Here is an 18754-nt window from a genome sequence, read left to right as displayed (position 1 = left end):
GACCGGCCAGAAGGTCGCACGCACGCCGGCAGAGAGCGCACGCACGCGCACAGGGAAGTCGCATGCCGGTGTAGGTACCGGATGTTCTCGGGTTGCCGGATGTTTTCGGGGTCCTTCAGGGTCCTTCCAATGAATTATATCACTAGAGGAGACATCACGTGGTTCCTCATGGGAGGAGAGCACCGCCATCTTGGTGAGGTCAAGTTTTGAAGACCAAACCACTTTTATAACATTTAATAAAGAGCTCTGTTTTTGCTTTCAATCACTTCATTATATGAAAAAGAAGAATGGCTTGAAATTGCTTAGTTTTGTTCAGAAATAAAAACTTCACGAGTACCCCTAACTTAACTAGTATTAGACTACTTAGATTTTTTCTATGTTCCTTTATTTTATTTTACTTATGTTTTTATTTATTTGTGTGTTATGTTCATTGTTTCTTTTTTTCCCCTCTATTCTTTATTTTCTATGTCAATATGTTATATTTGGCAATGGTGACTGATCTTCGAGGCAATATTGATTACATCGTTATTGTTCGTTGTTGACGTTAATGTCATTGTTAATGTATGATACCGCAATTGTCAATAAAGTTTTTAAAAAAACTTAGCGACGTTAACTCATTGGTCGTGGCAACTTACAGCCAATCAAATAGTGTGACGTCATCATTGGTCGAAGGACCCCGAAGGACCCCGAGAACATCCGGCAACCCGAGAACATCCGGTACCCACACCGGCAGCAGGGCACACGCACACGGGGCGCGGTTGGAGCACCTGAGCGACAGACGCAGTGGGGACCCACCGTGACCGCACACGTACCGGGAGCGCTTGGAACGCTGGAACCACCAGTCTGCAACGCGGTCAACACGCAGTGGCAGGGCAGGGACCCTGCCTGTGTTGTAAGTAGCCGGACGTGATTTTGCAGACTGGTCGAACTAAGTCGGCGGGAAGGCTGGTGGCAGCCTGCATCGGAGATTGTTTGGTGCTGCCGTCTACCTGTCTCCGCAGGATTCCAGCGTGTCCGGGGGGCCAGCTGGAGGTGACACGGAGGAGTGTCTGCGTTACGCGCAACCCCAGAGGCGAGGGGAGCCCCGCCTCCCAGGTCCAGGTGTGCATGTCCGGAGGGACCCTCGGCGCAGCGTCTGGAGAAGTCGACCCCAAAAGCCAAGCCTGGCGTGGAGAGGACGCCCCCTGGTTGGGATCAGTGACCCCTCCCTTTGAGCTGCATTTTAAAGGGGTTTTTACCGTTCTTTGGACTTTTTAGCTCTCTTTTATCCTTTTTAACTGTTCCTGGGAATTTTATCGTGTTTTACTGGTTTAATCTGTGCCTAGAATTTTTAGACTTATTTTATGCTTGTTTAAGTGTCTTTTAACTGGAACCCTGTAGCCATTCCTATTTTTATATTGTAATAAATTATCATTGTAGCCAAGAACTCGGGTCCTCTTTGGTGGTGTGCGTGCGCTCTCCCCAGATCATTCCCCCAGCCCTTCAATACCCTCATTCATTTTTTTGTTGTTTACCCCACCTTTCAACCCTCCAGGCCTTACAAAACGCGTGGTGAAAAAAAAGAAAACGCTGTACTTCAGTGAGACGGAGTCTGAGATTTTAATGACGGCGTATGAAGATTACACGTCCATCAAAAAAGTAACACGGCTGCATCATCAAAAGAGTTTCTGCGTGTAGAAAAAGAACAGACAAAGTAAACGCACGACTTTCTGATCTTGTTTCCATTTTCCTTGTGACGCCAATCACAAGGAAATTTTCCCAACTTAAATGAATTACTTCTATTGGGAACAAGCAATTGAGTTAAATTTATTCAAACTAATTTCTTACGTCTATAAAACTCAATAATTGTTCAGACAACTCAAATTTACATACTTATTTAACTAAATGTCACATTACTCCAATTCAATAAATCTTTTTTCCATCTTAATATTTCTTGAACTCTCAAATGTCTAAGTTGGGCCGGCAGATATACTCATTTAAATAACAATAAAAAAGACGGGGGGAGAAATGCTCGGAGTGCAAAATCTCAATAAGGAATTTACCGTCATTGTCGTAACAGCTATTGCCCGTAGGGGTGCTATATAAACTCATCATCCTCTCCTTCACTAATGGAGCAGAGACGTAAGCTCAGTAGGGCAAAATAACTCGGCGAAACATGGCAAAACACAATAAAACAGCTAAACAACTAAACACATTTAGTCAAACCCACACTTAAACCCAAATCCGTCCAGACAGGCAAAGGGAATGATATCCCACAATCCTTTGCGGTGCCAATCTAACAGCAGCACCAAAGTTACACCTACTTAATTAAATTAATTTGAATGAAAGTAAAATAACTGTCTGAAAACTACGTGTAATTTTTAAACTGACTTACCTTATGTGGTCTTATCACCATCTCACTGTGGCAAAAGTATTATCTGAGCTTCTTCATCCACTAAATCATCTTCAAATGGACACTCCATGCTGCTTCACCTCTCTGTAAACAAACTAAGCTTCAACTAAACCTGCTCCAGAACAGGTTATGTTCAGAGCATGAGTTGCTATGGCAACTTGATCTACCCTGAAACATACCTCCATTTCTGGAACCGAAAGTTGAGGTTATCAACTTCCTTAGCATCAAACTTATCGTGAGAGCTAGCATAACCTGCTTTCTGGAATACCCCCCAGGAGCTGAAGACTCTCTGGGATGATCTCATGAACTCAAACATGGAAACATTGTTATCATGTGGAAGTATTCCAAATAAATAAACCTGATCTCTTAACATTCTCCGTGTGCATTGTGCATCCATGCATTTTAGGTGAGATAAACACAGTCACAGCTCTAAGTGGCTATCAGGCTAAAGCATTAGCTGCTAGCTCCTCCCACACGCGGCATGGTGCGTTTATTGAACTCCAGTTCATATAAGCTTAGTGGAACTCCAACAGCCAGCCAGCCTAACTTAGGCCACTACTACATGTTCATGAGAATATGAAAATTGCTGAACCGTCTCCTGTCTCATGAAAAAGCTCTTCATGAAATAAATACGCCATTGTGAAAAACAGCAACATGAAATAAAAACAAAGCTACTTTAGAAAATATTGATTTTGAAAGCCGAGGTTCTGTAAAAAGAAGTAGAATTATAATAATATTCCACATGATTAAAAATTAATATTTTAAAATGCTGTTTTAAAATAATGAACAGGTTTTTAAAGCAAAATTTTGAATAATAATGAATAATATTGAATAATATAATGGCTAATTTAAAATCTGTGTGCAGCTTTTTCACCATTTCATGATCTTTTTATATATTTATAAGTGATTTATTGGTTGATTGTGTATTTGCATGAGGTCACATTTATTTATTTAATCAAATATTTATTTATTTAATTATGAACAGTATAGGACTCCATAGGAATAACTGGAACCCAGGTGCAATGAGAAATCCGGCTCTGACTTGCACCAAGTAAAATTTGATATCAAAACCAAAAACACCACAAGGTCTGAACAAGAAAACAAAACTCATCACAAAAACAAAAAAAAAACATCCAGAATCTGAAATATAAGGCAGAGCAAAGACAAAACCAAATGCTGACCAGACAGACGACTGAGAGACTAAATACGATTTAGTGATTTCCTGATTACAAAATTATTGTGGACTTCTCTGCAGAGAACCAGAGGTGAGGAGGACAGAGGAGGAGCAACAGAAAGAAAGAAAGTGCTACTTTCTGTCACACACCTAAAGGCCCGTACACACCTCAAATTGATGCACGTTATTCGCCAGCGTTTTTCGCCACGTCTTTTGTGTTCACACCCAGGCGATTTTCGCTGACGATGAGTGGAGTGAACATGCAATTTCATTCCCTGACATTAGATGGCGCTTAATGTAAACAGAAATACTCCTGTACACAAGGTGGCGCTGCGCAACTTTACGATTCTTAAAGTCGCTTTTCACTCAGAAGAAGAGAGCAAGTATTTACGCGCTTGTCAGATTCATGCAAAGAAAACATGAATATTTCAAGCACCAGTAGCTCTAGCTCCAGTTCTGTTGAATGATGGAAGACGCCGGAAAAGACACTGATTTTTGGTACATCCCATAGTTACGAGAAGAGAAGAACATTGGGAGTTTTATCAACTGGTACAAGACCTGAAAATGTATCATGAGCGTTTTCTGGGATATTTTAGAATGTCCGTCATTATTTCTTTGCAGCAGTGTAGACGCTACTTGGCGTCATGTTCTTCGCTGGTATGTGTGCTCAGAAAGGCAGTTTTGTGTTTGAGCGCCCCCAAGTTGTGTTTTACTGTAACTTCAGAAGCTCCAGACACTTGTGCAAAAGCGCCATTCTCATTGGTCGAATAGTTTTTGACGCGGCGCGTCAAACCAAAAAAACGAACCCGAGGCGTTTTTTAAAAAGTGACGCTTTTACGCGTGGCGTTTTTCTCATTGGTGTGCACACTCACATTGCTGCCCTTTGTTTAGTCATGAGGCGTTAACGTCTGCGAATATCGCGAAATTCATCCCGGTGTGTACGGGCCTTAAGTGTGCGAAATTTGTTCTCCACATTTGACCCATCCCCTGGGGGAGCGGTGAGCTGCAGTAGCATTAAGGGTCTTGCAAGGACCACCACTGGGTGATGATATGGTAACTGCCCCCAGTACCATTGTTTTTTCCCCTCCTGGAAGGGAAGCCTGGATTCCTGTGTGGCAGCCCTTTATCTTAACAACCACCCAGATCTCAGTCACCCAGCTGCTGACCGAGCCACCCAGCTAATCTGCAAAACACACAGAGGCAGATAGAAAAGTAAACAAGCAGTGAACTGTGTCTATATGTATGTGTTTGTTTTAGTTAACCTGCTCCCTGTAATCAAACACCTGGAAGAGTCTCTGCTTTACAGGAAATGACATCACTCTGTGTCTTCTTGTTTATTAAACAGGAAGGGAAACTTCAGGGGGGTATTCCGGAAAGCATGTTTAAACTAGCCGGACTTTGAGCCTGAACTCTGGCTGAAATCCGCCAGAACTTGCTTATTCTGGGTATGTCGGTTCCAAAAGACCGGATAAGAGTTGGCGTAATTACGCTCGACTTGGTAACCCTGGGTTAATGGGCGTGCACAGCAGGTACATTAAGACATTCTCAATAGATCGCCGATATCTGGAGTCACCATGGAAACGCGTCGAGAAAAAAAAACCTCTACACTTCAGTGAGACGGAGTCTGACATTTTAATGACGGCGTATGAAGAGTACACGTCCATCAAAAAAGTAATGCGGCTGCATCATCAAAAGAGTTTCTGCGTGTAGAAAAAGAGCAGACAAAGTAAACGCACGAGTTTCTGATCTTGTTTCCATTTTCCTTGTGACGCATATAACGTATCCAATTTTGCCAACTTAAATTAATTACTTCCATTGGGAACAAACAATTGAGTTAAATTTATTCAACCTAATTTCTTACGTCTATAAAACTCAATAATTGTTTACACAGCTCAAATTTACATATTTATTTAACTAAATGTCATATTACTCCAATTCAATTGATCTTTTTTCCATCTTAATTAATTATATTTCTTGAACTCTCATATGTCTAATTTTGAGCTGGCAGATATTCTCATCTTTATAACAATAAAAAAGACAAGTGAGGAAAATGCACGGAGTGCAAAATGTCAATTAGGAATTTACCGTGATTATCACTAATTTTACTGTGTAGGCGCTGCTATATAAACTCATCATCCTCTCCTTCACTCTCACTCATGGTGCAGAGATGCAAGCTCAGTAGGGCAAAATAACTCGGCGAAGCATGGCAAAACACAGTAAAACAGCTAAACAACTAAACACATTTGGTCAAAAACACACACTTAAACCCAATCCGTCCAGACAGGCAAAGGGAATGATATCCCACAATCCCTTGCGGTGCCAATCTAACAGCAGCACCAAAGTTACACCTACTTAATTGAATTAATTTGAATGAAAGTAAAATAACTGTCTGAAAACTACGTGTAATTTTTAAACTGACTTACGAAAAAAAGATTTTTCTTAACTGAAACAAATAATTAAGTTAGATCAAAGTAAAAAAAATTATTTTTCCAACATCCACATGTGGTCCTATCACCATCTCACTTTGGCAAAAGTATTATCTGAGCTTCTTCATCCACTAAATCATCTTCAAATGGACACTCCATGCTGCTTCACCTCTCTGTAAACAAACTAAGCTTCAACTAAACCTGCTCCAGAACAGGTTATGTTCAGAGCATGAGTTGCTATGGCAACTTGACCTACCCTGAAACATACCTCCATTTCTGGAACCGAAAGTTGAGGTTATCAACTTCCTTAGCCTCAAACTTATCGTGAGAGCTAGCATAACCTGCTTTCTGGAATACCCCCCTGTACTTTGTATGTGAAAAACAGAGAAAATATAAATAGCAGAAGAATGTGAGTAAAATCTCCGGTAAATTAAATAAAGTTCTTCATCAAACTGCAGATGAACTGTCTCTATGACACATATGTGCTATCTGGTTGATCAAATCTCCTTCCATGTTGTTTGTAGAAAGAAGTGAGTGCGCCTTCAAAAGTTCTATAAGGTCACTGATTGTTAAAGACCCACAACAACACAACATGGCAACAACCATCACCAGCAGAACCCCAGGAACCAGAGACTTCCTCTGTTTGCTGCTTCAACATGAATTGTGTGAACAGAGAATTTTTCAAGTTTTTCAAATTTTCAATTTTTAATGGTTTGTTTCAAGCATTAAAAATATTTAAATATTTATTAAAAGATAAAGAAAAAAATAATAAAGATGAAATAAGAGGAATCAATCTTCTGAACAGTATTGCTACTCAAACACTTATGATGAATTAGATTAATTTCATTTGATGATTTTCAAATAAAGTCAAATAGAGTTTAATTAGTTGTTGAAAGGGAGTGTGAAGAAGTAAGAGTATATAATCCACCACTATTGTTTTTTTATATCTATAGTTTTTAAATAGTCATTATAATCCAGTCCTTATCAGATCAAATTTATATTCTTTATCAAGTAACATAATAGACTGTTTATTGATTATCCTCAGAAATCATTCTCACATTATTTCAGTTAACATTGATATAAAACACACTTTGTGTAACAAATGTGTAGTTCCTATTGATCATCTTCAGAACACTGACAGTGTGGTGTTCATCTTGTTCTGTTTCCTGACTGCCTCTGTGTTTTGCAGGTCAGCTGTCACTCCTCCTGGATGGCCCCTCCCTTCCCTGTCTGGTCCTGGTGGAGGAGTGCACAGCTGGCTGCACTTTGCAATCCTGTCTATTTAAGTTGATGTTACTCAGACCTCAGTGTCTGTGTGTTTCTGTTAGATCTGTGGTTTTCATGCTCTGCCAACACTTGGGTCTGTTTGTCCTTTGGACTTTTTGTCATAGCTTAGTTTTTCCCTTTTTTCCTTTGGCAGTTTTCCCTCTCATGAGGAGTTTTTGTGTTTTCGTGATCCCACCTTGTGGCGCTTTTTGTTAGTATAAAATCGCTCCTAAGCGCATTCCTGAGTGTCAGCCTGATTCCTCTCTCTGGGTTTCCGTCCTTCCAGCTGTCACAAACACATGATCACATTAATACAGAAATCACTGCTACACATTGCTGATCAATAAAGTAAATTGCTAGCTTATTACTTCTAATCATTAAATAGTTTTACATAATTTCAGTAAAGCGTGGCTCTCACTAGATTTTTAGTGAGACACTAACTCAAACATCTATTTTATAGTTTATGGATGCAGATTCCTGTCCTAAAATAACAATTCAGATAGCAGATAAAAATCTAAAACTATCCAACAATGGGATGACTACAAGTAGATGTAGACTTCAATGCTGATGTCCTTCAGAACAATAATGGTAGACCTGTAGTAGAATAAGAAAGTAGAGTTTTCTGACACATCCAGTAGATCTACATCTACAATAGACTAGTAGTTGTCTAAAGGATATCTTGTGCCTGGTAGAAAGAAACTAACACAGAAGAAACAAATGAACTACACACATTGGAAAACCTTACATACATGTTCATACTTTAACTTTTCTTTATGGTGTGTTACTCTAACATGAACTCACGTGTTGAACAGAAACTTCAACTTTGCATTACAATAAGGTCACTTTGTCCTCAGATCCAGTCAGACAGGTTTTCTCATTTTCTGTTGACGCTCAAAAGACACAACAGCAGAGTGTTTAGACTAGAAACATCAACACAAACACAGTTAGTGATGCTGTAGTCATTGTTTTTGATTGATTGATTTAAAGCCATAAAATAATGGAATAATCACTTCAAATATTAAGTCATACATTGATTAGAAAATAAAGGAAAATTAATGATGAAATGTGTGGAATCCATCTACTAAACATTATTATGGCTATGACAAATAGAGGTATTTGCAGTAATATTTACAGTAAACGCACACGTCACATAAGGGTGCAATGAGTTTCATCCAGTCGTGGTTCCTAAGTACAACCCTTCATGCTATTCCAAATGTAACCCCTGTGCTATCCTAGGCACTTTGACATTGGGAGTTGGGTCATGTTTTTCATTTGACTTTCTATGAACTTTCTGTTTCATCTTTGAGGATTTGGACTTTTAAAAGACTTTTAGCTACGGTTTCATCCTTTGAACCAGATGGATCTGAATCTAGAGTCAAAGATTCTAAGGAAATCATGGATTCACAGACATTTGATTGAATTTCTGTCTGGATCAGAAACCAACAGCAGACATTTCAAGCCGTCATCTGTTCCTAATGTTCATTCCCCGCCATCATTGAAAGCTTTTGGAATAGTCCCTAAAGCCAGCGATCGGGCCGCTTTGGAGCATGAACTCATCACTCTGTGTCACGGTGGCAGAGAGATGACAGATCCCAAATCTGAGGCTGAAATGATCACGTCCTACCAGCTCCACTCTGGATTTGGGACCAAAAACCTTTGAAGATGTTGGAGCATTGTTGGAGAATAGACTGACAACATTTGTTTGGAAGAAAGATTGACCTTTGACCCCTCCCTCATGTGTTCCACATCCAGCTGCAGACACACCACTACAGCTCACATTCCACTTCTGATCCAGCAGTTAGAACCAGAGCCTGCATTTGCAGCAGGTTCCAACCCACTGACCACTGATCCACACAGGGGGACGTCCTAAGGGGCGGAGTCAGCCACTGGAGAGAGCAAAGAGGAGAAATGGGGGTCACTCTGGGCCTCTCTGTGTCTGGACCTTCAGAGGGACAGTGGTTTGGTCCAGAACACGGATGCTAAACTAGCTCTCTGGAAACTTGAACTTGTTGAATGGGAAACTTCCTGAAATCTTCTTCATCTGTTGACTTGTTCTTTCTTCATTTGAATGAGCTCAGTCCTCTCCCAAATCCAACTCCATCTATCTTCAGTGCTTTGGACTGACTTGGAGCAGAACTAGAGCTTTCTCCAGATGTCCTAGTACTTTTAGATCAGTGTCTTCCAATATTTGGAGCCCAGGTTCACTTCTTTCCCTGACAAAAATCCCAAAAGGCCTACCAGCCACCAAATAGTCAGAAACCAGAGAAACTTGGTGGTCTGCATTGATGAGAAACCAGTCCCTCCAGGATGACACATGGCTTTTTGGAATCATTTCACACACAAACAAACGGGAAGTTGTGGTTGTTGTTCTGAGAAAAGGCAATCAAATGTGTGATAATGGTCAATGTAAATGTTTAGATAAAGGCTGTAGGGGATTCAGGGATTGTGGAGCGGTTGTTGTTTCCTAAAAAAAATCTAAAATGAACCTAAAGAAAAGTTTTCTGCGTGAAGCTGAAACTTTGTTGTCGGCTATTTCTTTGTCTTTCTTGGTCTGTCTGGTCTAACTCCCATAATTCTGTTAGAAAAGCCCAGAAGCTCTGGATTGTGGAATAAAACCTGAGATGAAAACTGATTAGTTTTGACTCTGAACGTAAATAAAGGAAACATTTGTCATCTACTATAGAATCTGAAGATTTAGATTTAGATAAAATAAACTCCAAATGTCAGAGTCTCTTCAGGGTTTGAGCTGTTTTGGATCAGATCAGAATGTTGACAATCATGAAGTCACAAGCTAACGCTAACACAAGCTAACGCTGCTAGCCTGCTAACAAGCTAACGCTGCTGGCGCCTCGTGCTGTTTACTTCCGGGTGACGTGACGAGACTTTATTTAAAAACAAACGTATAAACTGTTTTACTGAACCTTATTATGGTTCAAAACGCTTCAAATATTTGAAAAAAGATTTAATTCAGGAGATAAAGAAAACAAAATCAAAACAGAAAAAAAATGTATCGAAGTAACTTTTTTAGAGCTGCTGTGACGTCATCACACTGTTTCTCATTCCAATGTTCAGATTTGACTACAAAACGCATCAGAGACTAACTAAACCTGATCACATTCGTTTATTTTATTTCTAAATTACAGTCATGAATAAATACATTTCTTAAGTAAACACAGAAACAAAAATTAAAACAAGAAAATTTCAAGCAAAAAGATCTTAAAAACTGTTTCTAAAGAGAATAATTATGACTATGAATAAACATTAAACTGTCTAGTTAATAACAAAAAAAGAAGTAATTTAGAAATTCTTATTAGAATTAGATGTCTTATGAGAAATTTACTTAATTTAATCAAAATTAGATTAACAAATTTATGAAGTATGTAACTGAGATGTAACATAATAAAAGAAAAGTAAAGAAAATTAAAGATCTTTGGAATGCAAACATTTTTCACCGACAATCTACAAAGATTTTTTCAATAAAAAACAGGGAAAGATTTAAATAAATTCACAGATTTTTTTCAGGTTAAGACAAAAAAAAAATCACTTAACATTTTATTTACAGTACAGACCAAAAGTTTGGACACACCTTCTCATTCAAAGAATTTTCTTTATTTTCACGACTATGAAAATTGTAGATTCACACTGAAGGCATCAAAACTATGAATGAACACATGTGGAATTCTATACATAACAAAAAAGTGTGAAACAACTGAGAATATGTCATATTGTAGGTTCTTCATTGTAGCCACCTTTTGCTTTGATTACTGCTTTGCACACTTTTGGCATTCTCTTGATGAGCTTCAAAAATGTAAAGAAATGCAGAAATGTGTGCTGCAGATGCCATGTTTGCCACTAGAGGGCAGCACAGCAGCTTCAGTCTTTGTCATTGTTGCTGTGTGAGCCTGAAGGAGCTTCAAAGTGAGCTGCAGCTTGGTTCAGACAAACCTCCACATTCACACACAGATGTGATCCTGAAGAAGTCTGAACAGAACATTTCAGGAGAACTCTTCAGTCCAGAACATGAGCCTGCATTGTTCCTGAAACTGGGATCAGAGTTCTGCTCTCTGCTCCAACAGAACCACCTTCATGAGCTCCTGGTTTCTTCTGGATCCTCCAACATTCAGACGCTCTCTGACTGAGTTCATGTCTGCACAGAAACCTTCAGGATTCTCTTCTTCCACACGTCTTTCACTCTGAAACTCTCTTCTGAATGTGGATCATCTCAGTCAGACGTTCAGCAGCATCAGAGCCGTGCATGTGCTCCTCCTCATGAGTCCTGAAGCTGCACCGTCAGCTGCAGAGCTTCAGAGCTGCTTCCTTCTCAGACTTTCCACTTTCTTTGGCTCTCTGTCCCCAACAAACAAACCAAAGCAAACCACTTTCACTTAGGTCATTAACAGCTGAAAGAGACGACCAGATTGCGGAGGGAGTCACTGGCTCCCCAACTCCTGGACAAGGAACTGCTAATGATCTGAAACCATGTAGGCTAAGTAGACAATACCATCCCGTGTCAGGTCTGACTCCTCCCCCATGAGCACATATATACCATCACTTTTACCAGCTAATTCAGAATTGACATAGCCTCTTGGATAAGAGGTGAAACGTCTTCAACTTAAAAAACCAAGTCCAGATGACAGCCTTTAAACCTACAACTTTGATGGTTCCATCCATTTTCTTAACCCACTGTTTCCGGTTTCCGGAGCCGTCTGGCTGCTTAATTGGCAATCGGGCTCTTTACAGCGGCGAGCTGGCGTTCAGATAGAGCCGCTGAGGCATGCAAGAGGCAGTCTGCTTAGGTCTCCAGCTCTTGACGATATTTTTCTTATTTTCATGGAGACAATAACAAAAATATTCACTAATTTTCCCTTTTTATTTTTTTATTTTTAGTCTCTGAATGATCACATGATCCAGACATGGAGACGTAATTACTGATGCTTTTGTAGAACTCTTCAATTAACCTGATTCTGATTCTGGACGTCAACACTCACTCTCTGTGGAGACAGGAAACACTGCGTGAGTGTTTCTGTGAGGAAGTTACATGTTGTGTTCAGATAAAAGCAAGAGATTATAAAAGGCAAGTGCTGATAAAGACAGAAAAACCACAATGTGTGTTAACTAAATGCAGTGAATTATTAATATATATGGCAGAGGTTTGACACCACATGACACACAGTGGAGCCTTGTTACCCCCTGATGTTGTTGAGGCTCAAAAAGCATCAATCAAACAACTAGGAAACATTTAGAATGACTCCATAGCTGTTTTCTTTTTTTCAAATGTTTGATTTCTTTCATACAAAAAAATATTCCATTTGATTTTTATTTTACTCTTCTGGGTCTAAAACTGTGTTGCTTTTAAGAAAAAAGATTTTTCTGTTAGTTTTGCTTCAGAGCTGTAAACACATTATAGAAATCTAGAAGGTTTATTTTCACTTGTGGTTCAGTTTGATCTGCAGAAATGTCAGCCTGAAAGAGAGCTGAGTCTCTGTCATCAATGTGGAAAACATTTTCATCTGTGACAAGTTCCAAAGTTGTAGTCTTTCTAAAAAAAACATGGATGTTAGTCACAAAAACAAAAAGCGGTCTGATGAAAAAGAGTTGGAATTCAGAAATGGTTTATTTCAAGCAATCAAAACAAGGAAATACTAAAGAAGACAAACAAATGTATGTCTATAAATTTATAGATATTAACTTTGAGTGATTCATTTTGACCTGATGGGAAAAAATATAAAGTAAAAAGGATACACAAACACACACACCCACACCCACACCCATACACGCGCGCATGCACGCGCGCGCGCACACACACACACACCCACACACACACACACACACACACACACCATTTCCTGCATCTACACTATTATACTTAGAAACTTTGCAGGTGATGCCAGATCTGAGCAAATAAAACTACTGCAGCTGAAATATCTAAAAAGAAACAAAGAAACAAAGAAAATATCATAGAGAAGAAAATATAAACAAATGTAAAAACAGTTTTCTGCATCTCTTCTTCACAGGACGTCTTCATCACCAGCAACAGTTCTTCTCCCTGTAGAAGCAGAATTTAGAAGATCAAGCAGCTTTTTTTAATTTCTAAAAGTGCAAATAATGTTTAAGATCACCAACTTCATTGGTTTTCATGAGCTGAGAGAAACAGGAAATGACATCATCCACATCAGAAGATGATGAAGAGTAAAAGAGTGACAGTACTTGTTCTAGTTCTCTGGTCCTCGTTCCCTTTGGTTCTCCTCCTGGACATGTAGACCAGAGCAGCAACCACACCCAGAAACATCAACACCACCTTCATCACGGCTCCAACGATGATGATGAAATTATGACCAGAAAGATCTGCAGACAAACATTTATCAGCATCAACTAAAATATTTGTAAATGTCTTTGACTTTCACAATTTGTCTTTGTTGTTCAAAATAATAAAAAAAGTTTTACCTGAAAAGTCCAGAACATAGACAGCATCTGTCTTCACTTCCTCATCCTCCACAAACTGACAGATGAATGTTTGGTTGTTTCCACTCTGATGTTCCACAGTCAGAACAGAAACACAGTCCAACCCAACACCGTCACCAGACAGCTGAGATCCCGTCTCATTCATCCAGATGATGCTGTTCTGTCTGCAGGGAATAGTTGGATCAAATCTACTCAGTGAACACTGGAATGTGACACTTCCACTTCCTCTGGGAGGAACGTCTGCTGGATCTTTAGAAACTGAAGGAAAACAGAAACAGAAAAGTTTCTCTGTTAGACGTTTTTACATGAAAACCTTTTCTCCTGACAGTGACCACATTTACCTGCTGACCTTGTTCCAAAGAAAGATCAGATTTGACCATTTTAGAAACTATTCAGAGAAATGTTTACATCTGTTTCAACAGCAGAAACAGTCGTGATTTTTGAGTTTCAGAGTAAACTTTTAGTCAGAGGATGATGAGTGGCTGCTCGTCATTTTCTGACAACTTTCAACTAACAATATTATGGAAATACTGTAAAACTGTATAAAATGAACCTAAAGAAATGTTTTCTGCATGAAGCTGAAACTCTGTTGTCGGCTCTTTCTTTGTCTTTCTAGTCCTGATTCTCCGGGTCTGTCTGGTCTAACTCCTATAGTTCTGTTAGAAAAGCACAGTGACTCTGGATTTGTGGAATAAATCTCCCCTCATCTGAGATGAAAACTGATTAGTTCTGACTCTGAACATAAATAACGGACTAATCTCTGATCTATTATAGAATCTGGAGATTTAGATTAAAAACTCCAAACATCAGAGTCTCTTCAGGGTTTGAGCTGTTTTGGATCAGATCAGAATGTTGACAATCATGAAGTCACATTATTGTTCATGTCAGAATACTCACTGCTCAAAATATTAAGATACGCCTCAAACGTATTCTTGTTCCTGAGCCGACAGAGATATCGACCAGCATCTTCATCAGTGATGTTTGTGATGAGCAGAGAGCAGTCGCTGCTCACATTCAGCCTGGAAGCTCTAGCTGAACTCTGGACAACACTTCCATTGTGTACTTCTGGTCTCAGTGCTTCATCTGGATCTTCCTGGTTCAGCCAGGTAACATCAGAGCACGAGGAAGAGGAGGATGTAGTTCTACAAGGTAAAAGGACGTCATCTCCAGCTCTGTGATACAGATGTTTAGTTTGTTCACTGATGTCTGCAGGAGAGAAAAGAACTAAAAGTTGAACCTTTAACACAACAGAGACTAACAAAATCACTGAAGAAATGAAATAAGATAATAATAAAATACGTATCTGTAAAGTTTTGTTTTAAACGTGATTTCATTAAATGATAAAATAAATTATTTTTAAAAACATACATTTTTTCATAACTGACAAAGTTTGGCTTTTTTGACAATTTAAAAAGTGACATTAATTCAATATAGTGTTGTAATATGAAATTATAATCTATCCTTAATTTTATTAATGCAGTCTTTCTGTCTTTGTTAGATGTTGATCTGTCAGAAATGTTCAGTTCAGGGTTTGATTTCCTCTTTAGTGATGAATAAAGATAAAACTGAAAATCCAGACTTTGCTTCTATTTTGTGACATTAAACCATTTAAAGAGACACAAAGTTTTCAGTTTTCGTCAAGGAAGTTTATTTCCTCTTTCTTCATTCTAACGTGACCATAATGAGTCAAAACGTGCTTTTAACTGCAAAAAGGTGACACTTCTTTGAAGTTTCTCAGCAAAAATGGACTTGAAACTATCAACCATGGCTGACAAAGACTGACAGAACAAGAATGAAAAAACATTTTAAGTTTACAGGATTGTCTTGAGAGAACAGCTCATGGAAAACCTCACTGTTCTCTGAGTTTTGAAAAACTTCTTTATTCCAAAAGATTTCTCAAGAGTCTTGTCTGTCATCTTCTTTCCACCGTCAGAGGTGAGAAACTTCTTCCAAAAACTTCTTCCTAAAGCTGTATAAGCCATAATTCAGCTGCAGATCTCCTGAAGCTGGTCTTTCTAGCATCCGTCAGTCTTTAATGGAGCAAACAGCAGCAGAGCAGCAGAACAACAACAAGCACCACTCTGATCACTGACTCACAACACTGTTTAAACAACAAAGTCCAGACTCACACAAGAACACAACTGACACTGCAGACATCTGCAGAAAATGACAAATGGAAAAAACAACAACAACAAATGAACAATCCACTCCCCACATCTCCCTTTGGTTAAATCCACACAATCATCATTATGTCTAAACCAACAATCCAATCTAGAGAATCAAAATTAACAAACTTGTTCCAGAATTGTTAGATTTTGCTCTGATGCTGAGTTTTTTGTTGTTGTTTCTTTATTGTTGACCAAATAAAGCAGAAAATCTTGAAAGTCACATGTTCCTCTAAAACTGTTGAGTGGTTGTAATTTCATTTATGCTTTTCTAAAATCATCTCCATACAGGTTCTGTTATTAAAGTACAAAACCTGCTTTATAGAGAAGAGTTTTACTGAATTCAATGTTTGCCTCTATTTGCAATAAAACCTGTTTCAACAGATATTATTCTTTTATTTTTTATCTATCTTTTCTTCTGTGATGATTACATTAAATGACTGAATATATATATAATGATTATCAATGTAATCAATCAATATATAACAACCAACATTAATGGGTTACTGTTCAAAGTTTAAGTTTTTACTTCACTTTATTGTCCTGAGAGTTTGGTAAAAATAACTTTAAATTCTAAAGTTCAAAATGTACATTTTTGATTGACATTGACTGTGTTTTAAAATGATCCACAGTGATGTTGAGTAAATGTTTGTTTTTGTTTAATTCTGAAAATCCTGACAGAGCAAAAATTCCCAGAATTCACTGAAAAGACCAGAAAGTGTTTTTGTTTCTAAACTGTAGAAAATAGGATTTGATAGAACCCAAAAGTAAAGTTAAATCATTCCAAACGTCTCACCTGTGAGAACGTAGACGGCATCTATCTTCACTTCATCATCCTCAACAAACTGGCAGCTGAATCTTTTGGAGTTTCCACTCTGATGTTTCACAGTCAGAACAGAATCACAGTTTGTTTGGTTCTTCACCTCAAACTCTGGATTTCTACCAGACAGTTGAGATCCCGTCTCAGTAGATTATTTTTGTCTTCCATTGTCCTTCAAATGTCAATCTTAAGGCCGTACACACCGGGACGAATTTCACGCACGATATTCGCAGACGTTAACCCCTCATGACTAAACAAAGGACACCAATGTGAGTGTGCACACCGACGCGAAAAACGCCACACGTAAAAGCGTCATTTTTTAAAAAACGCCTCAGGTTCAATTTTTTGGTTTTACGCGCCGCATCAAAAACTATATGACCAATGAGAACGGCGCTTTTGCACACGTGTCTGGAGCTTCTGAAGTTACAGTAAAACACAACTTGGGGGCGCTCAAACACAAAACTGCCTTGCTGAGCACACATACCAGCGAAGAAGATAGACGCCGAGTAGCGTCTACACTGCCGCGAAGAAATAATGACGGACATTCTAAAATATCCCCGAAAACGCTCATGATACATTTTCAGCTCTTGTACCAGTCGATAAAACTCCCCATGTTCTTCTCTTCTCGTAACTATGGGATGTACCCAAAATCGACGTCTTTTCCGGCGTCTTTCATCATTCAACAGAACAATAATTTCTTCATCGCTGGAACTGGAGCTAGAGCTACTGGTGCTGGAAATCTTCATGTTTTCTTTGTATGATTCTGACAAGCGCGTAAATACTTGCTCTCTTCTTCTGAGTGAAAAGCGACTTTAAGAAGTTGCGCAGCGCCACCTTGTGTACAGGAGTATTTCTGTTTTACATTAAGCGCCATCTAATGTCAGGGAATGAAATTGCATGTTCACTCGGCTCATCATCAGCGAAAATCGCCTGGGTGTGAACACAAAAAACGCGGCGAATAACGGCTGGCGAATATTCGTCCCGGTGTGTACGGGCCTTAACACTTTTTCAATGTCTGACACTAAATCATTAAAACTAATCTGAAGTTTGTCAGGATAACAAAACAGGAAACTCTCAAACACTCAGTCCACCTGATTAATCAGTGATAATGAGAGACAATGATATTTGCTGTTTATGGATTCATCAATTCAACCTATTTGCTATATAAAAGAATGAAACGTAATGATATTTTTTTCTCATGAGCCGACTCTCTCATACTAAACGTGCTTTTTTCAGCTTTTTCCAACTGAAATGATTACATGGGTTCTCATGTCAGAGTCTCTTAAGGGTTTGGGGTTTTTGTTTTTTTGGATCAGATCAGAATGTAGACATTCATAGAGTCACAGAATAGTTCAAGCCAGAATACTCACTGCTCAAAACATGAAGATGCGAAACCCAGAGATTATCTATACTGAATCCAAATAAGTCTATGAGCAAGGGGTCATCTAATATGACCCAACAGGAGTATGTACCAGCGTCAGCATCTGTGATGTTTCTGATGTGCAGAGAGCAGTCATTTCCATTGCAGTTGTTCATTTCTGAACCAAGTTTTTCACGTCTCTTGATATTCCAGGATCCCAAACACCGTAAGGTGACGTCCTCTCCAACTCTTTTATAGAACATCTGCTTTATAACATGGGAACCTACAGGAGAAGCAGAAAATTACAATCAGAATCACAAACAGAATCATTGATAAAATCGTCAGGTTTATTAAATACAGAGCAGAAATCTACAGTCTGCACACACACATCTTTACTTCTTTACTTTCCTCTAATCTTTTCCTCAATCACGTCTTTAACTCTGACATTTTCTGAATAGAATAGTTAATTCCGATAAAGTACTTAATTTTTCCCTTTAATCTAAACCATGAATGAAGAGAAAGTAAATTATTTTAGTGCTAAAATCTGAGGTCAGTTGGTTACTGAAATATGTAGCATTATCATTAGTGTCCTTACAAGTCTTTAACTTATTCTCTTCCTCAGTTATTGTTTTATTCAAGATAAACTGGTTCTTTGCATCTTTAATACCATTTAGTGTATTTTTGCTCTT

The 18754-nt window shown here is 38.7% G+C and overlaps 1 protein-coding gene across 1 annotated transcript; it reads right to left on the bottom strand.

The window, feature by feature from the left end:
- Nucleotides 1-13207: 13207 nt before the first annotated feature.
- On the bottom strand, nt 13208-18222 carry LOC110013641 (uncharacterized). Its single transcript, XM_023949607.2, has 6 exons — nt 18178-18222; nt 16682-16847; nt 14618-14926; nt 13703-13978; nt 13466-13603; nt 13208-13304 (listed from the first exon to the last, which is right to left on the bottom strand). The coding sequence occupies exons 1-6, from the start codon at nt 18220-18222 to the stop codon at nt 13267-13269; spliced, it is 972 nt and encodes a 323-aa protein (XP_023805375.1). The 3' UTR covers nt 13208-13266.
- Between the last annotated feature and the right edge of the window lie 532 nt (nt 18223-18754).

Source organism: Oryzias latipes, chromosome 2 (assembly GCF_053564925.1).
Source record: "Oryzias latipes strain Hd-rR chromosome 2, Olatipes_Hd-rR_3.1".
Taxonomy (NCBI): Eukaryota; Metazoa; Chordata; class Actinopteri; order Beloniformes; family Adrianichthyidae; genus Oryzias; species Oryzias latipes.
Note: the sequence above shows the minus strand (reverse complement) of the source record. Positions and strands in the feature narration are given on the sequence as shown.